This window comes from Sturnira hondurensis, unplaced genomic scaffold (assembly GCF_014824575.4).
Source record: "Sturnira hondurensis isolate 20B ecotype Veracruz unplaced genomic scaffold, ASM1482457v3 Scaffold0016663, whole genome shotgun sequence".
Classification (NCBI taxonomy): Eukaryota; Metazoa; Chordata; class Mammalia; order Chiroptera; family Phyllostomidae; genus Sturnira; species Sturnira hondurensis.
This window is the reverse complement of record NW_028089294.1, coordinates 15,422,035-15,439,734: the sequence shown is the minus strand read 5'-3', so window position 1 is coordinate 15,439,734 and position 17,700 is coordinate 15,422,035. Positions and strand designations below refer to the sequence as shown.

The following is a 17,700-nucleotide window of genomic DNA, read 5'->3' as shown; positions in this document are numbered from 1 at the left end:
TCACCCCCCATCCCTGAGGAGGAACAAGGTTTGGGGCCATGGCTGTGATGACAGACAGTCCAGTGAAGCGACTGGCGGGGAACAGGGTGGCTTGGCCAGGAGGTGTCCCTGTTGCATCTCATGTACATCGGTGCGACTGCAGGTTGTCCCCACCCCTTGCCAAAGCTCACACACTGCACAACAGTGATCCAGCTGGAGACGAGGGCTCATCTGACAGAAGCTGAGTGGGTCAGAAAGAGTAAGCAGCCCTGAGCCCCGAAGCCCAGAAGGACAATAGAGCCCGTGTGGTTCCTTCTGTAGAACGAGGTCTCGAAACCAGGATGTAGATGCCCTTCAAGAGGCCACACAGCCCTACATCCCTGATGTGTGCCCCTGCAGAGGGCTGTAATGACCGAGGTCCCGGAAGCCCAGCAAGACCTGAGGGCACAGAATGAACGTGGATGCCAGGCCTGCTCACGCAGAGTGCTGGCAGTAGCCCAGCGCCCTCCTTTCCGAGGAAAAACTGGGGCCCATGGGTGACATAACTCACTCAAGGTGGTAAAAACCTGGACGAGAATCCACACCTCCTGACTCCTGGTTTACTCGTCCACAACGACCACAGAGGTGGCACCTCCAGAATGTTCCTCCAGGTTCAGGCTAGTCCTGGTGGCTGTTTCCTCACCATCCTGAGGTGCAGCTGGGGCTGTTTCTTCTGCAGCCCCACTCCATGACCCTCCTTCCAGACCACCTCCATTTCCCTAAGGCTCCAGGTAGAAGCCTCAAATAAGCAACCGCCCCTCCCTCCTTCACTTCTCCTTTGACTCCTACCACCACATACATATACTTCTGGTCATATTTTCTCTCTCTCTTTCTCCAACAAGTTTCTTGCCTATTTTTATTGATCTTTATGATATTTTAATCCCCGTAATTTTAAATGGCTTTTCCTCCATTATCCCAGGCAGTACTGTAAAAGGACAAGGTAGTTGTTCAGCATTGCCCAATGTTCATCTTCAGGGTACGTATCATCAGTTCTCCAGGTGTGTCCTCTCTCGGGGTCCTGGCCTGCCTCAGGGTGGTCTGGGTCAGGGCAGGGTGTCCCTATTCAGCGCAGCTGGTGGCATTGCTGGTCTGCTTTTCTGGGCCTGAGCTGAAATATTGGGTTGACCCAAAAGATCGTTTAGTTTCTTCTGGAAATTAAAAGACATATTTTTCATTTTCACCATATGTCAGCTATCTCCTGCTGTTGGCTTCAAGTGGGTAGAGGCCAGGGGTGCTGCTAAACAACTTGCAATGCATGGACAGCCCCACAGCAAAGAATTATTTGACTAAAATGTCAATAGTACCAAGAAACTTCACAAACTGCTTGTGACATGTTTGATCAGTCACAGCACCTTTTCCATACACTGCACAAGTCTTGTGTTGCATTTCAGTTGCATTTTTACCTTTCTTAAAATAATAAAGGATAAGAGGCCAAAAACGTTGCATATTTTCTTCCATCTTCAATATTAAAATGGCTGCACAAAAATTCACCAGTTTTGATTTTTAAATGCACACTGATATGACAGCTGTCACAATACAATCTAAAACATTGTCCTGGCCCTGGCTGGTGTAGCTCAGTGGCTTGAGCGCGGGCCTGCGAACCACACGATCGCGGTTCGATTCCCAGTTAGGGCACATGCCTGGGTTGCAGGCCAGTTCCAGGTTACCGGTTCCCGGCAGGGGACAAACGAGAGGCAACCATACATTGATATTTCTCTCTCTCGCTCTCTCTCTCTCCTTCCCTTCCTCTCTAAGATAAATAAATAAAATCTTTAAAAATAATAATAATAATAATAAAACATTGTCCTGAATGAAGTTAAAGACAATTAAGAGCTACTAGAGCCATCATACAAAAAAAAACTAAATGAACTTTTTGGCCAACCTTGGCCAACCCCATGCCACCGGGACCTAGATGTGATCTCTAGGAGGGAGGTCAGGGGAGGAGGGGTTACGCTGGGGTGAGGTCCTTGGTTCCTCAGTTTTGCCCCCTACCAGGGTGCCGTCCTCCCTGGTGACCCTCTGTACCAGTCTATAAATTGCTCGGCCAGTTTTGTCTTTGTTTTTGTTTTTAGCGATCTGTCTCAGTTTTCCTATTTCACTTGCCAAGGAATTTTCCCAGCTTCTTACTAAGCTGCCTCACCAGGGTGAAGGATAAAGTCCAAATTTGGCTGTCAAGGCCCCTTTCCAAAATCCCATTCAGCACTGTCACCTAAACCATTTCCCATTTCCCTGCCTTGCCCTGCATGGTCCCACCTCCAGGGCTTTGCTTAAATCTATAAATCCATACAACTGGCCTGTTCCCTCCATCTGTCCTGATCCCCAATCCATGGAAATTCTCCGATTCCTCAGGACCCATCTCAAACGCCATCTCCTTTAGGAAGCTTCTCTCATCTCCTTCCTAAGGAATCTGCCACTCCCTCAGCTGTCCATCTTAGAGGAGTTTGGCCTCTCTTATATCTCACTGTGAGGCCTGGCCCGCCTTGCACCTCAGTATGGCAGGTATAAATCTCATCCTCAAACGTAGGAGTGTCCCACAAAGCGGCACATCTCCTTAATTGGGACAAGGTACTTTCATTTGACCGGCTGCCTCGCCCTAGCTGGGATGCTTCAGGTTTTGTGGTCTTACATGACACTAGGAGCAGGCAGGAGGCCCTCCAGGGGTAGTGAATGTCTGCACAGGAACCCGTTTGAGAGGTTTCTCGGGTCTTCGGCTGTTGGGACTTGGGATCGACTGCAGTGGGAGCCAGAGCCATTTCTTTCCCTCTGCCTGGAAGGGGAAACCAGCCCTGCTGTCCCAGACTTTTTTCTGCCTTCTGTCAGGACTCTCTACTCTCCACCCTCCCAAAACTGCCTCTTCTCTGCAGTTCCACCCTCTTCCTTGTTCCTTCACCGTAGATTTTTAAAGCCCATTAACCTCAAAGTTTAATCACTAGCAATAGAAAACAAACACTTTCCTAGAAGGAAGGAAGCATTTAATCTACAAACTCTTCCTGGAGGTGGAAAGAACTATGTCCATTCCACCCTTCTTCTGGCACTCTGAAAAGGGCAAACCGCAACAGTTAAATTTCCAAGTCACCTGATGCAGCGGCCTTCACACAGTAGCTGCTGCAGAACATTCTGCTGAATATATCAGCCTCCCGACTCAACAGCTTTGCCTGGATGTTTTCTGCTGCAAAGGAGCCCGGAGCTCCCCGCCCCACCCCTCGCTAAAAATACACAACCCGGCAAAAACAAAAAGACTACAAGTCCCAGGCTGCCTTGCAGGTGCCGTCACGCCCCGCGAGGCTCCGCGAGGAGACGTGGCAAAGCGTGGCGAGTCCGCACTGACCGGAAAGCCCAGGGAGGTGCCCGCCAGTGGCGGGAGGGTCTGAGCCATGGCTGCCAAGGCGGCGGGTTGGGGGCGTTGGGAGGTGGTGAAGAAGGGGCGACGGCCCGGGGCTGGCAGCAGTGGGCGAGGCGGCGGAGTGGACCGCCGGGCGCTCGGGGAGGCGAACGGAGTGTGGAAGTACGACCTGACCCGTGAGTACCCACCCGGCCCGCCGCCCGGGCCCGCCCCTGCTGGGGCGTACCGGGCAGCTGGACACCCCGGCTCCTCCCGGCGCGACCTCCCCGCCGGCCGGCGCCTCCGGGTTCAGCGAGCGGCTCCCCTTGCTTTGTTTCTCGGGAGCCTCACACATGGTAGACAGCGCGAGGGTGTTGCCTTCCGGGCTTCGCAGATGAGTAAACTGAGGCCCGGCGAAGTTAGATGCCTTGCCCAGGACCACCTGTCAGAAGGGACGAGGGTGCCGGTCCTCGGACACCCAGCTTACGGCACACACCCTACCAGCTGCCACTGGCCTTTGCCTGGCCTCCCCGGGCAGGTGGCCGAGCGCTGGGAAGAGGCATTCTGGTTCATTGTCGCGGGCGGCCCCCCTTAAGTAACCAGCAGGTGGGGCGAGGGGCGGACGGCCAGGAGGCCCAGCCCGGGGGAAATGACCCACTGCACACGCTAGACACCCGGCCGTGCCTTATTCTAAGTGGCCCCTGTTTCCTCAAAGTCTCCCGGAGGAGTGGAGAAAGTTTGCCACTTGTTGGTTACGGAGTTGTCATGTCCGAACCAAGGACCTGGGGAGGAACCAATACTGAAAAACCCTGACCTCCCAGACTAGTAACCACCCACAGAGAAGCCAGCCCTCTGCCTCCAACCCTCTCTGCTAGTGCCCTCATACTTTGATGTCCTAACAATGGCCCCTCACATCTCTGTGAAACTCAGGAGCTGTTTGACTGAAAGAAGCAACCAGAAGGGCTCTCTGGCCTGCTCCCTAAGCAGTACAGCAAGGAGGGGCTTTGAGGCCGCTCCTCCATGGAGCTGAATTAGGTGACAGTGTGGGAGAAGGGACCACTCTTCCGGTGAGGTCCTCCTGACTCAAGGATGGCCCCCCCTTTCTCTGCCTATTGCCAGCTCCCATCCAGACGACAAGCACCCTTTATGAGAGGGGCTTTGAGAAAATCTCGAAGAAGCAGAATAAGGAGCAGGTTCCACCCCCTGCTGTGGAGCCTAAGAAACCTGGGAACAAAAAGCAGACTAAGAAGGTGCCAAACCTCACCAACCAAAACCAGAAGCAGGGCCACTTCCGTAGCCTGGAGGAGGCCCTGAAAGCTGTGAGTGTGCCTAGACCTTAGTGGGGAAGGAGGGCTGGAGGCTAGAGGAGGATGAAGGGAGCAGAGGGGGACGGACAGCTGAGGGACCTGTGGGATTTGGGACGCTGTTGGTTGAGAGGAGGCATTCAGGGAAGAGTGGAAATCCCAAGGCTTAGAATTAGAATATTTGCTCTTAGGATAAAAAGGAAGTCAAAAGTTTGTAGGGAAATGTCGATTAGTGAGCAGAAAGCCTTGAAACTCAGAGATACCAGGAAGAGGTTAGAGAAACTGTCTGTGGTTCCTCGCCCCATGGAAGCAGTGATCTTTCTTGGTGCATCTTGTCCTTTGTTTTTCCCCTTGAACATGTGAGGGGCCCAAGAGTCCTGGGCCTTGAGATTAGCAATTCCAGCTGTCTTAAACTTTCTAAAGGCCTGGATACAGCAAAATTGTGGCCTTCCACATACTTATGTTTAAAAGCAGACACCCTTTGTTCTTCCGACCACCGCCTAGTTCAACCATTTTCCCACCTCTGCCCAATTTTCCTGCATTCACAACTCACCCATGACTGACCGTGGGCGGCCTGTGTCCCTGGCAGCTGGACGTGGCAGCTCTACAGAAGGAACTAGACAAGAGCCAGAGTGTGTTCTCTGGGAACCCGTCCGTGTGGCTGAAGGACCTGGCCAGCTATCTCAACTACAAGCTCCAAGCACCTCCAAGTGAACCCACACTAAGCCAGCACACTCACGGTTAGTTCTCTCAACTCCCTCAAGCTCAGACAAGTTCCAGAAAATCCTGAAATGGCTAGTGTAAGCACATTACTTTGTAACAGACCCCAGTGCCCTGACTTACATGGGTGGAGCTATTCCCAAATCATCATGGTTGTGAAAGTTCCCAGGCCTTATTGGGGTAGGGAGGAAGCTGGGACCTCTGCCTGTACTCCCATTTTCAGGGTGCACCCCAGTGTGCTCAGAGGGCAGAGGCTTCTGTTCCCGGTGCTCACGTGGAGGCCTGTCGCCCTAGATTATCCCTACAGCCTGGTGAGCCGGGAGCTGCGTGGGATCATCCGAGGACTGCTGACAAAGGCAGCGGGGTCTCTTGAGTTCTTTTTTGACCACTGTCTGTTCACCATGCTGCAAGAGCTGGATAAGACGCCAGGTAAAAGGGCCCACAAGGGGTAGCCCAGCCCCATTTGGGGGCCTGTTCCCTTTTTCCTGCTTCAAGAGTGGCTGGGTTGTTGTTTCCAGGAGAGAAGCATGCTAATCCTGGCACTTTGGGAAAGGGAGGAGGAAGTTAGGACTTGCTGGCCTGAGTTCGGGGCTTACAGCTGCCAGCAGGAAGGTTTCAGGTTTGGGAGCCTGTTCCTGTGTGTGGGCCTAAGAACATGCATCTCTCCAGGGGAGTCATTACATGGTTACCGAATCTGTATCCAGGCCGTTCTGCAAGACAAGCCCAAGATTGCCACCATGAACCTGGGCAAGGTGAGCTCAGGGTGGTGGTGGTGGGGACACCAGACGGCTAGGACTGGGGGTGCTGGGCAGGTACACTGCTGGGTCCCATCGAGGGCTAGCCGAAGACCCTATAAGACCAGCCATAACAGCTGATACTTTTAGCACTTACCATATATTTTGTGTATGTATGAGGCAGGTACTGCTGTTACTCTCATTTGATAGAAGAGAAGATTGAGCCTCAAAGGGGTTCAGTAACTTTGCTAGAGTCAGTCCACTAGTAAGTGGCAAGCATGGGTGAGGGCCGCAGTCTGTTGCCAGCGCCCATACCCTGAATGATTGCACCACGCTGCCCCGGTGCCCCACCACCCCTCGGCCTGTCCTCCTCTCCCAGTCGACAGCTCTCTTCCTGCCTGGCTTTGGGGGTGCCCCCGATGCTTTGCTGTATCCCAGCCTGCCTCTCCCGCTGGTCTCCTCAGTTCCTGGAACTGCTGAGGTCCCACCAGAACCGACCAACGAAGTGCCTGACCATCATGTGGGCCCTGGGGCAAGCAGGCTTTGCCAACCTCACCGAGGGACTGAGAGGTAACAAGGCAACCAGGAATGGAGAGGGATGGGCCTGGAGCCGGGAAGCGCCTCTTTAATGCCTTCAGTGGGTCTGTGCCGGAGGTTCCACCCTGAACTTTGTCTCCACAGTGTGGCTGGGGATCATGCTGCCTGTGCTGGGCATCAAGTCCCTGTCCCCCTTCGCCATCGCATACCTGGATCGGCTGCTCCTGTGAGTTGTTGGGGGACGCCAAGGGGAGGGGCCAGGTGTCTCCAAGTGGGTGTTTCAGTAAAATGGGGTGCTGGGATGCTGGGATCCTGGTCTTCACAGAAGTGAAGAAAGTCAGGACCAGTTCCTCCCAGCTCAGAATGTGGTGGTGCGGGAGGAAGGAGAGGGCGCGGTGAAGGGGTGAGATAACGTTCATGTCCTTTTTTCCTAGGTGTTGATCTTAGCTGAGCTCATGGCCTGGGTGGGGGGGTCCCCAACTAACCTGTTTCTTCCCACGCAGGATGCACCCCAATCTCACCAAGGGCTTTGGCATGGTTGGCCCCAAGGACTTCTTCCCACTCCTGGACTTTGCCTATATGCCCAACAATTCCCTGACACCCAGGTGAGCCGCCCTGGACACACGTGCTGTGAAGGGTCCCAGCCTGGGGTTAGAAGCAGGCAGTGTATTCCTGTCTCTTCTTCAGCCACCCTAAATCTAAGAATCTCAGCCTGCATGTTCAAGGAATCAGTAAATCCTCTGAAACTATATAGACCCTTGAGTGTGATTGGCATGTGGGCATTCTCCTGGGGAGAGGGTCCATGACTTCAAATAGATTTTCCAGGGAGTCTCTGAATCTAACAAAATTCAGAGCCCTTACAAGGTCGATAGACACCCCTCCTCGGGCAGGGTGTGGACTCTGAGGCAGGCAAAGGGGGCGGAGCGCAAAACTCCATTTAGAGCCTAAGCCCAGCTCTCCTCTCCACCCTGCCCCAGCCTGCAGGAGCAGCTGTGTCAGCTCTACCCCCGACTGAAGGTGCTGGCATTTGGGGCAAAGCCGGAATCCACCCTGCACATCTACTTCCCCTCCTTCCTGTCCAGAGCCACTCCTAACTGCCCTCCAGCAATGAAGAAAGAGGTGAGGAAATGGCAGGAGGCTCCTTTTTCCCTTCTAGGGGTCAGCTGCAGAGGTCCCTGTCTGCTGACAAAGGCCCAGCCTTCAAGGACCGGTTTCCTGAACACCCCTCAGCTCGCTCCCGACAGCCTCCTGCCCCACTCCGCCATGTTCTACCCTTGGAAGAACAGAGCTGAAGGGACAGCACTTTCCCATCTGGCTGGTGTCTCATGTCTTCCCTCTTGCAGACGAGTGATCTTAGAGCTCGAAATCTAGCTCAGGGCCCCAGCCTCCCCCTCTACGGCCTCTGAGATTCCTGGGCTGTGGGAATGACTTCTCCACCCTTCTGCCCGTTCAAGTGGGCGTGTTGCCTGCATGGTCTCACTCAGGAGCAGGGCGTTGCTTCTTGGCACGCTCCCCCGACCAGCGCCAGGCCCAGCAGTCTGTCTCCCCTGCTCCTGTCTCCTCTGCAGCTCCTGAGCAGCCTGACTGAGTGCCTGAAGGTGGACCCCCTCAGCGCTAGTGTCTGGAGGCAGCTGTACCCTAAGCATCTGTCACAATCCAGGCAGGTGGGGGGGTCATTTTAGAAAAGCCTTAGGGTCACCCCTCCCAGCCTGTCTCTGTCCTAGAAGCAGAAGGGGGACATTAGTGACTGTTGCTCAGGCTCTTGCCTCTCAGGTTGAGGGGAACATTGCTGCGTGGCCTCTAGGAAGCTGTTCGCCTGCTGGGGTGGGGGTGCAGTCTTTCAGCCTGAAGCAGTTGGGGGCCTGGCGGAGGGTGGGAGGGGCCAAGTAGGCCCCCTGATTGGAAGGGGTTGTGCTTTCCCCACAGCTTGCTGCTGGAGCATTTGCTCAGGTCCTGGGAGCGGATTCCCAAGAAGGTGAGGAGCTGGAAGGACATGGCAGGCTGAGCCTCATCTGGGTTCTGGGTTCGTACCCCTGGCCACAGTCCCCCCTTCACTGAGAAAGCACTCTGTTAGTACGTTTGACTTGGGAAGTGAAGCACAGTGGGGGCTCAGGGCTCCCTCATGGGCCAAATCTTAGGCTCCCAACTGAGATGTGTCTTACCCTATAGGCGCAGACCTCTCTGCAAGAAACCATTCAGTCCTTCGGCCTCACCAACCAGGAGCTGCTGAGGAAGGGCAGCTGCCATCACCGGGATGTCATCCCTTGTGCCGCCGCTTGCAAGGTGTCGGCATGGCTCTCCCCACCCCACGCACTGTTCGCGTCTCTGTCTTGGCACATGCTAGGCTGGGCCCGTATCGCATTCCTGCCCCACCTGTCCTTGGAGCCCCCTCTGCCTCTGGGGTAATGTGAGGCCTGGTCCCTCGCCCTGGGTGTCCTACTTGAGGCCTGCCTAGGAGGCAAGACCTGCCCCCTCCCTCTGACCACTGCTTCTGCCCCCCTCCTAGGCTCTGCTGCAGCAGGCTCAGGGCTTCCGGCTGCCCTGGACACGGTTGCTCCTGTTGGTGCTGATCTTTGTCGTAGGTTTCCTGTGCCACGACTTCCAGTCCCACGGTTCTTTCCAATGTAAGCAGGGATTATCGGGCAAGGGAGGCAGCATGGAGGTGGGGCGTAGAGCTGGGTGTAGCATCTCTGTCCCCCGACACACAGCTTTGCCCTAATGCTGTAGAACAAACACTTCTCAGATACTTGTGTCCACAGCTGTGACGTCACCACTTCAGGACAAGTGCTTTGCAGGATAGAAATGTTCACATGTTTATGGCCTCATTTAAGGATTGGGATTTCGGAGTGTGAGAGCATTGACAGTCTGTGGGGGGAGTCTGTAGGTGTTGTCTTCTTTTTAACTCTTGAGGAAATTGAGGTGCAGAAAGATTTGTTAGTTAGTTTTAAGATTACAGCTGGTAAGTGGAAAGGCAGATGCCAAACAGGAGGCTTTCTGATGCCTAAGTCCAGGGCTCCACCTGGCTGCACCGCTCCTGCTCACTGGGCCCAGCAGGAGGTGGGCTCAGCCCCCCACCCCGGGCCTGCACCCCCTCTTCCAGTGTGCTCTGAAGCGACGTGAACACGCCGTGGTCTGTCCAGTCCCTCACTGGGCCTGCTCTGGAGCCTATAGTGTCTGTCTGCCCAGTCCCCACCCACTCCCCCACTTCCCAGCTCACCAGAGGCCCCCTTTACCCAGCCTCCCTCTCCGGCCACTTGCTTCAGTCATCCTGTTTCTTGCCTGCTGGCCAACAAGCATGGGCCAAGATCTATGCCTACAGCCTGCAAGGCTACAGGTGAGCACCTCCCAGGGAGGGGAGGGGGCAGAGGGGACAGAGAGGGATTGGGATTTCGGAGTGTGAGAGCATTGACAGTCTTTGGGGGGAGCTGCACTGCCTGAGGAAGCTCAGCCCTCCTCTCCCCGGTCTCCTACAGCTGGCTAGAGGTGACGTTGCCGGCCTCTGGCTCTCACCTGCTGACCACGGTGAGGTCCAGCTTGCAGCAGGCCTGGACCCACATCAACGCCACAGTCAGCTTCCTTTATGCCCGCTGTGCCTGCTTCAGTGACAGCCTCGCCAGCCTTTCCCAGAGCGTAAGCCAGAGGCAGGGAGGTCAGAGAAGGGCTGGTCTCCCCGGGAGCTGAGTTCTTGGGAAGGTGCAACCCTACATGGACTGGGTCCTCGGGGCCAGGATGCATTCCCCGGGCACCCCAACCCCCTTTGTTCTCCGTGCTCCAGCTCCCCGATGTCCTGACCCAGCTGCTCCATTCTCTGAGGGAGCTGCTCCTGCTTCTTTACCACCACGCGCTGCTGCCCCTGTGGCACGTGCTACTGGAGGCCCTGGCCCAGGCCCAGCAGCGCTGCCGCGAGGCCTGCAGGTGAGACTCGTCCAGGGTTCCCACAGCATGGCGGCCCCGGGCCCTTTTTCCAGGCTTCTCCTCAGTCTCTCACTCTGCCCTGCCACCTGCCCATCCCTTGGCCACGCTGGTAGACAGTCGTAGGGCTGAGCGGCAGCCTCGTGACGTGACGCAGCTGCACACCACTACTTCCCCCTCCCAACCTGTGTTCTGCTTTCTTCCCAGAGGTGAGGTGACCTGGGACTGCGTGAAGACACAACTCTGCGAGGCTGCCCACTGGACCTGGCTCTGCCTACAGGACATCACAGTGGCTTTCTTGGACTGGGCACTTGCCACAATATCCCAGCAATAGGCCCTTCCTCCTTGTCCACTGGGCTCTGTCTGAGATGGGCCATCTGAGACTGCCAGAGGCAGAGGGAGGCATTCTGCTTGAGGTCTTTTTCACTTGGTGCCTGAATTCTGTCTTCTAGCCAAGTGGTCAGTTGCCTCTGGGCCAGTTCTTCCATCTTTAGGGGTGACTGAACCTGGGGGTATCTCAGCCTCCAACCCCCGAATTCCAATGAACACTTCTCTGGCCTTTTGCACATGGATAGCTCCCAGCCTCTGCCCTTGGGCTGGCAGTCTCTCTAGCCTCCTCTCTTGTCTCCTGCATTCTGTCTCATTCCTGAAGCCCTAAACGGCTCATCCCCAAAGGCGGGACTCCAGCAAGCAGCTTCTGCGATCTCCCCATGAATCATTTCTGCTCTCATACTCTCACCACAGCAGGGAGAGGAAAGGGACTTCCAGAAGAAGACAGCACCGCAGCGGGGCACGACAGCTCCACCTCTGCATACAGCCTGGACTCGGGGGCCTGGGCAGAAAGCCCCGTCACCTCAAAACATCCAACTCGGGCCCTTCGAGGCCCTTACTGCCCCCTCCATCGTGACCCTACTTCCTCACCATCTCTGGGGTGTGGGGTCAGTGCTGGGGTCCTCTGCCTCCAGATTCTTGTTCTCTCTACTGCCTACCTTACCACCTGTCTGGAGAGCAGAGCCCAGTTAGTTATGTGCCTCGTGCCCCGGGAACCTTCCGGCAGCCTGTTGAGACAGGATTTGGCATCTGGCTCCTGGATGTGCCTACTAGGTAGAATAAAGGACAGATTTGCTTCCTAGTTGTCCTCTGAATCCTCACACAGGAATCCCCATAGTTGTGGACAGAAGAAAATGTGCCCCCTGCCCCACTAGGCATTGTAGCCACTGGCAGTAATTGAGCTGGCCAGGAAAGCCCACACTTTTTGTTCTAAACTTGGGCCTGTTGGTGTTCTAGACACTTCCCTTCCTGCTCCCCCAGCTTTATCTGTGATTCATGTCCCAATTGTGATTTGCCTGGACAGCTGAAGTATTTTATGCTGGGAACAGCAGGGAAGAGGCTCCTAGGGGAATTCTTGGCCAGTAATTGGGGTATCTTCTTCCTTGCTAGGACTAGTAATTGGTTTATTTTATAAAGCAGTGAGTGAAAGATTTAGAACATAAGAGCTCAGGATCAAGGGTTAATCACCAAATTCCTTTTTAATTTTTGACTTGAGACTATGTCAAACTGCACGGGCTTTCAGTTTCCATCTCATGTTTCAAAGTACAAGCAATTGAGGTGCACTGCCCACTCATTTTTGTTCCCTTTCCTCGTTCAGATGTTACCCCTTGAGAATTAAGTGGCCCGCGTGGGCAGGGCTCTGCTGTCCTAGTGGCAGCCATGACCCTTTTTCACAGAAACCAGAGACTGCCTGGCAAAGGAAAAGGGCCTAGGGTCGTGAGACGGGACTGTCTCAGGGTCCCAGGACATGTTCCATTCCCCCACTCCTTCCTTGCCAGTCAGAAACAAGTGGGGTCCTAGAAGCTGAGACGGGTCAGGCCTGGTTAGTACTTGGATGGGAGAAACAAATGGGGTTGATTATCAGGAGTTGCAAAGCTTTGGAACTGGCCTACATTCAAGGCAAGTAGAAAAGGGGGCTGGTATGATCCTGGGTTGGCAACAGCAAAAGAAAGGGATGACACTATCCAACGACATCGAGTCAGGTAAGGCTGTGTGGCTGAGTTTTCAGTCCAGCAATTCAGAGAATGCCACTTAGAAGTGCTTCATTGGGTTTAAGGTGTGTGCTGTACCTTGGGTTCACTTGATTTCTGGCATGCGATCCCAGGGCGCAACATTTCCCTTCAACTTAGGTTAACTGAGGTCCCTACAGCCTCTGACAAGGACACTGGACAACTGAATTGGCTTTGTTTAATAGATGCAGTTGCTTGGCCCAATATTGGAATTGCCCAGAATTTTCCTCTGCCAGAGGAGGTGGCGTCCAACGCTGCACCTGCTGGCCATGAAGGCTCAACCAGACATCCAGATGTTTCATTTTTGCAGAACTGTCAACAAATGGGAATCCAAACTGAGCCAGCGAGTTGAACTAGTGTGGACTAGTGGAACACACTCTGGTGCTGACAGATAGACAATGACTGTTGGTGTTACAGGAAGAACAAGTAAACTGACACTTCAGAGAGTCACATCTGGACATTGTAACTTTACTTTTCACACACAGCTGGAGTTCTACAGATAACGTGGCATAAAACTGAAGGGCAGTTTAAATACAGTTATCTCTTACTAACTTTAGTTATTACAAATTGTGTGGACCTGCAAATTGCATAATATGACTCATTTGAAACATTTCTTTCTGTTTTTCTAAGTCTTAAAATATGTTTCCAGATTCTTCTGGTCATCTGTACCCAATCTACTGTGTCAGCTTCAGAGCGGGCCAGTGTGATGGGTCAGCCTCACTCTACACAGAGAACCTTGCCAGGCAGCCAGTGTTGCTGGCCTCACACCTGTAGCAGTGCTGGTCCATTCTCAAATGCCACCACCCTTGTGGTGAAGGTTTCACACAGAGAGGGATGTGCCTCCCCTGCCCTACCCCAGAGTAACCCAATTGCCAATGATACAGAAATTACAGTGGTTGGATGACCTCAGCATTTTAATAGTCTTATCTCTCCTACAGGGGTTTGAATTTAAGTGAACACTTAAAGTGATCCATCCTTTTTGTACGCACTGTCCGTGGTTTTGCTCCCAAAAGGCCTTGAGGAAGCAAAGGACTTTGCTTTTCCTTTGTTCCTTTTTTTTTCAAACCAAGTATTTTCATTGCCCCAGACTTGAAGTATAAGAAGAAATTCGGAGGTGGAGGGGAGTTTCTACCGTTCAGGGTATGAGTGAATATTTATGGAATATTGAATATTCTGCCAATGAATTAAAAAATTGAATTCAGGCACATTTTGGGGTGTGCTTTGGTATAATTTTTTTTACTGTGTTAGCATGCCAGTTACTAAGTTTTTAATGGACTTTATTTTTTAGAGCAGATTTAAATTCACAGCCAAGTTGAGCCCAAACCACACAGCCCTTGCCCTGGTGCAGCATCTCTCACACACTGACACATCATTGTTGTGTCAAGTTCACAGTTCATACTGATCACACTTGGTATTATTTTAGTCTGTTTGAATTTGTTGAGACTTGTTGCCTCACGTGAGCTAGCCTGGAGAATGTTCCGTGTGCATTTGAGAAGAATGTGTGTCCTGCTGCTGTCAGGTAGGATGTTCTGTGTGCGTTTGTTAGATCAAGTTGCTGTGTTGATCAAGGACTATGCTGACTTATGAGCTTATCACAAACACACCTTAATGTTAAAGAACTCTTACAGATCAATAAGAAAATTGATGAAAGCAATAATAAAAATACAGATAAAAGACAATTCATAAAATAAATGCAAATGAACAATAGACTTGAAACTACACTTTTTAACCATTTCATTGGTCAAAAGGTACAAATTTAAAATAAGATACCACTTCACTTTTGTATATATTAACAGAATTTTTTTCATTGATAATATATTCAGTGAATGCTATGATTGAAATTGATGTTTCTGGGAAGTAATTTGTTAATATCAAAAGATCTTAAAGTTTCTTACTATTTTACCAAGTAATTCCATTTCTAAAAATATATTCAGACTTTGTATAATTTTGTAACATCAAAATTATGTGAGGTTCCCAAATATGTAAAAATAACTTAAAATTAACAAAAACTATATATATATATATAGTGTGTGTGTGTGTGTATATATATATATATATATATATATATATATATACACACACACACACATACATACACATACATATATTCTGGAGAATAGTAAAGTAAAAATATGGACAAAGATTCATGTTCCAGAACATTTACTGTAGGAGTATTAACAATGAAAATTTGAGTATAAACTATCTGACAATAAGATGAATATGTTTAAAAATTGTGGTAAAACTAAAGGATGAGAAATGGCAATTCAAATGATTTCAAATAACCTGCGATGACATAATAAAATGCCTGTAATTAATTGAGCTTAATTTATTTAAATACCAGCTATAATAAAAAATACAGAAAGCACGTATTGACAAGGAAGTGAAGAAACTGGAACCCTCTCACGTTGCTGGTGGGAATGTGAAACACTTCAGACACTGGAAAACGGTCTGGCAGCTCCTCAAAGAGTCAAACATATAATTACCTTGAAAACCAGCAATTCCACTCCCAGATATATAACCAAGAGAAATGAACACATATATCCACATAGAAACTTGGACATGAATGCTCATGAAATCATTATTTATAAAAGCCTAAAGACGGAAATAGCCCAAATATCCATCAAAACAGATGAATGGATAAACAAAGTGGTACATCCATAAATGGGAATAATATCCAGCCATCAAAAAGGTGATACTGATACAAGCTACAACTTAGAGTCTCAATAACATAAGTGAAAGAAATCAGATATAAATGGTCACATGTTTTATGATTTCTTTTCTACAAAATCTCCAGAATGGACAAATCCATATAGACAGAAAGCAGACTTTTTGTTGCCAGGGGATGTTGGTGGGGGGTAATTGCTTAAAGGGTATGGATTTTGTTCTAGTTTCGAAACAAGAGTGAGGTAGTAATTTGCACAACGCCGTGAATGTATTAAATGCCACTGAATTGTTCATACTTTAAAATTAATGGTATTATGTGAATTTCTTGAAAAAAATTAAAAGCAACATAAATATGTTCTGCTTCCCAGCCCTCACCCCTAAGAAAAAAAAAACTGCTAAACACCCCAAGCTAACGCTCTGGGACAGCAAGAGAGCAGAATTAAACCAAGATGTTAACCTCCTGCGCTGCGGGTGGGTGCAAAACCGTGTTGTGCTCAACGACCTCACAGACCTCGGATTTAAAGCTCAGCCTAGGAGAGCCCATGAAACGTCGGAGTTGTGAGGGGCTTGCAATCATCAACTGGATTTGCCCAGGGCATCGTGACTCCAGGTCGCACAGGCTGTCGTCCCCAGAACTGGAAACGAAGGCCAGGTCTTCCCACACACCGATCCCACCAACAAGGCTTCGCAGAAGAGTTGGGTTTTAGGTTGGCTTATTTTTAAAGCCCAGGAGCTTCTAAGGGGTAAAGGATTGCGGTCTGGCTTTGCAGGTCTCTAGAGAGAGGCGCAGGTGTGAGCCGGATAGGGGCGGGGGCCGGGTGGGCAGGGCCGGTTAGGGGCTGGTGACCAGTGGACTTGGCCCTGCCCCAGGGCCCCTCTCCTCGCCGGCCCTGTAGTCCCGCAGCGCGGGGTTTCGGCGCAACCGGATCCCGCTCCTCTCTGCGGTCCTCGATCAGCTCCGTGGTTTGTATCTTTCTTGCCTGGTCAGGACGGACAGATCCTGACAAAACGTTGCTTAATTGACTGAATGAATGCACTTCACACCAGGAAAACAGTAGGATTTTATTGGCGTCCTCAGAGAAAACGAAGGGAAATGTGGAGCAGAAATAGCAAAAGCAAGTCGTCGGAGTCGCAAACCGGACTTGCGCTTTGCAATTGTAAAGCAAGCCCGCGTTCTGGACCCGCTGGTCAATGCTGCGCGCGTACTTGACCGGCTGGTCAAGAAACTTAGGGTTGCGGGTGGGATCTCTAAGCATCAGCAATCCTATAGAAGCCACTGAGGGCGGGGCGGGGGGGGGGAGCGGGATGTCGGGTGTCTGTGTATTATTTGGTATTGTAGAAAGCAGGGAAATGAAGGGGAAGTGTATTCCCCGCGTTCCCTCCATTTGGGTTGGGAAGCTGGTGCTTTGCTCGCGCTATGGTCTCCGGCTTGCTCTGTTCTGTGTGGCCTGTAGGGGCTCGGCCGGGGTAAGCATCTTCAGAAAGCGGAGTCTGGGCTCTAGAAAATTCTCTACGTCGCGAGTATCGAGCCCTCGGTAAGTATTAGAGGGCAGCCGGTAGGGCGGAGGAACAGCGGGGCCTTCGATAGCTCAGTTGGTAGAGCGGAGGACTGTAGTGGGTGAGCTGTGGCAATCCTTAGGTCGCTGGTTCGATTCCGGCTCGAAGGACTTCGTATCATTTTTTCTTAAAACTTTCACTTAATTGAGTCCCCTCATGAGGAAAAAGGCAGACTGAATTTGCAAGAGTAGCCGACAGGTTCGGTAAAATATATTTGTAATAAATAGGGTACGTACAGTACAACTCTCTTGTGGGTTAAATGCAAAGACATTCACATGTGTTTTAATTTAAACAAGGCTTTATTACTATTGCATACGTGTAGTTATTCCTGCTTTTTAAAAGTTTTGCCAATGATTCCACTTAAATAAATATCCTGAATTTTGGTTAGTTTACTGGTCAATACACGGCTTACAACATCCTGTAAGGTAAAAGGAAACAAGGAAACAGCAGCCGGGGGATTAGCTCAAATGGTAGAGCGCTCGCTTAGCATGCGAGAGGTAGCGGGATCGATGCCCGCATCCTCCACTTGACTTTTGCCCACGAGTTAAAGGATCTCTGATCAGCGGGAAGACACCGAACTCGTTGGGCATTTGTAATACACAGAGATCAGCGGGAAAACACCGAACTCGTTGGGCATTTGTAATACACAGAGGCACGGCAGGCAGTGATTTCTTTCACAGATTGCCCTTTTTATTTTGAAGGTAACTCCTTTCCAGTTTACTTCCCGGTCATTTTGTTTCCCTCCTCCCCACTGGCAAGCCGTTAACTATCTTCCGAAAGACGTGGGCGGAACCCTCCCACCCTGCCGAGCCCCCAAACGGCACTGGCTCAGCAACCGGTCCGCGCGCAAGGGAAGCCCTGAGCACTGGCCA

General features: G+C 51.4%; 1 protein-coding gene, 1 long non-coding RNA gene and 2 other non-coding genes across 4 annotated transcripts; 3 read left to right on the top strand and 1 right to left on the bottom strand.

Moving 5' to 3' along the window:
- Positions 1-493: 493 nt before the first annotated feature.
- Positions 494-3,270, bottom strand: LOC119001360 (uncharacterized). Its single transcript, XR_005069552.1, has 2 exons — positions 3,095-3,270; positions 494-1,166 (listed from the first exon to the last, which is right to left on the bottom strand). It is a non-coding gene; the product is annotated as an uncharacterized LOC119001360 (long non-coding RNA).
- A 60-nt stretch (positions 3,271-3,330) lies between these two features.
- TMEM214 (transmembrane protein 214) lies at positions 3,331-11,679 on the top strand. The gene is made up of 17 exons (XM_037066755.1): positions 3,331-3,537; positions 4,460-4,659; positions 5,234-5,384; positions 5,659-5,793; positions 6,034-6,116; positions 6,563-6,668; positions 6,780-6,861; positions 7,139-7,240; positions 7,613-7,754; positions 8,204-8,295; positions 8,562-8,610; positions 8,805-8,918; positions 9,142-9,259; positions 9,873-9,969; positions 10,109-10,265; positions 10,411-10,550; positions 10,755-11,679. Exons 1-17 carry the CDS (start codon positions 3,393-3,395, stop codon positions 10,879-10,881), a joined length of 2,040 nt encoding a protein of 679 aa, XP_036922650.1. The 5' UTR covers positions 3,331-3,392; the 3' UTR covers positions 10,882-11,679.
- Positions 11,680-16,849: 5,170 nt separating this feature from the next.
- TRNAY-GUA (transfer RNA tyrosine (anticodon GUA)) lies at positions 16,850-16,938 on the top strand. Its single transcript is given in 2 exon segments — positions 16,850-16,886; positions 16,903-16,938. It is a non-coding gene; the product is annotated as a tRNA-Tyr (tRNA).
- Positions 16,939-17,280: 342 nt separating this feature from the next.
- Positions 17,281-17,353, top strand: TRNAA-AGC (transfer RNA alanine (anticodon AGC)). The gene has a single exon. It is a non-coding gene; the product is annotated as a tRNA-Ala (tRNA).
- Positions 17,354-17,700: the final 347 nt, after the last annotated feature.

Bases quoted from the DNA above. Each gene is read 5' to 3' on its own strand.
- TMEM214 (XM_037066755.1), top strand. From the start codon at position 3,393: ATGGCTGCCAAGGCGGCGGGTTGGGGGCGTTGGGAGGTGGTGAAGAAG. The intron at 5,794-6,033 runs GTAAAAGGGCCC...GCATCTCTCCAG, and splicing joins AGAGCTGGATAAGACGCCAG to GGGAGTCATTACATGGTTAC. The intron at 6,669-6,779 runs GTAACAAGGCAA...TTGTCTCCACAG, and splicing joins CCTCACCGAGGGACTGAGAG to TGTGGCTGGGGATCATGCTG.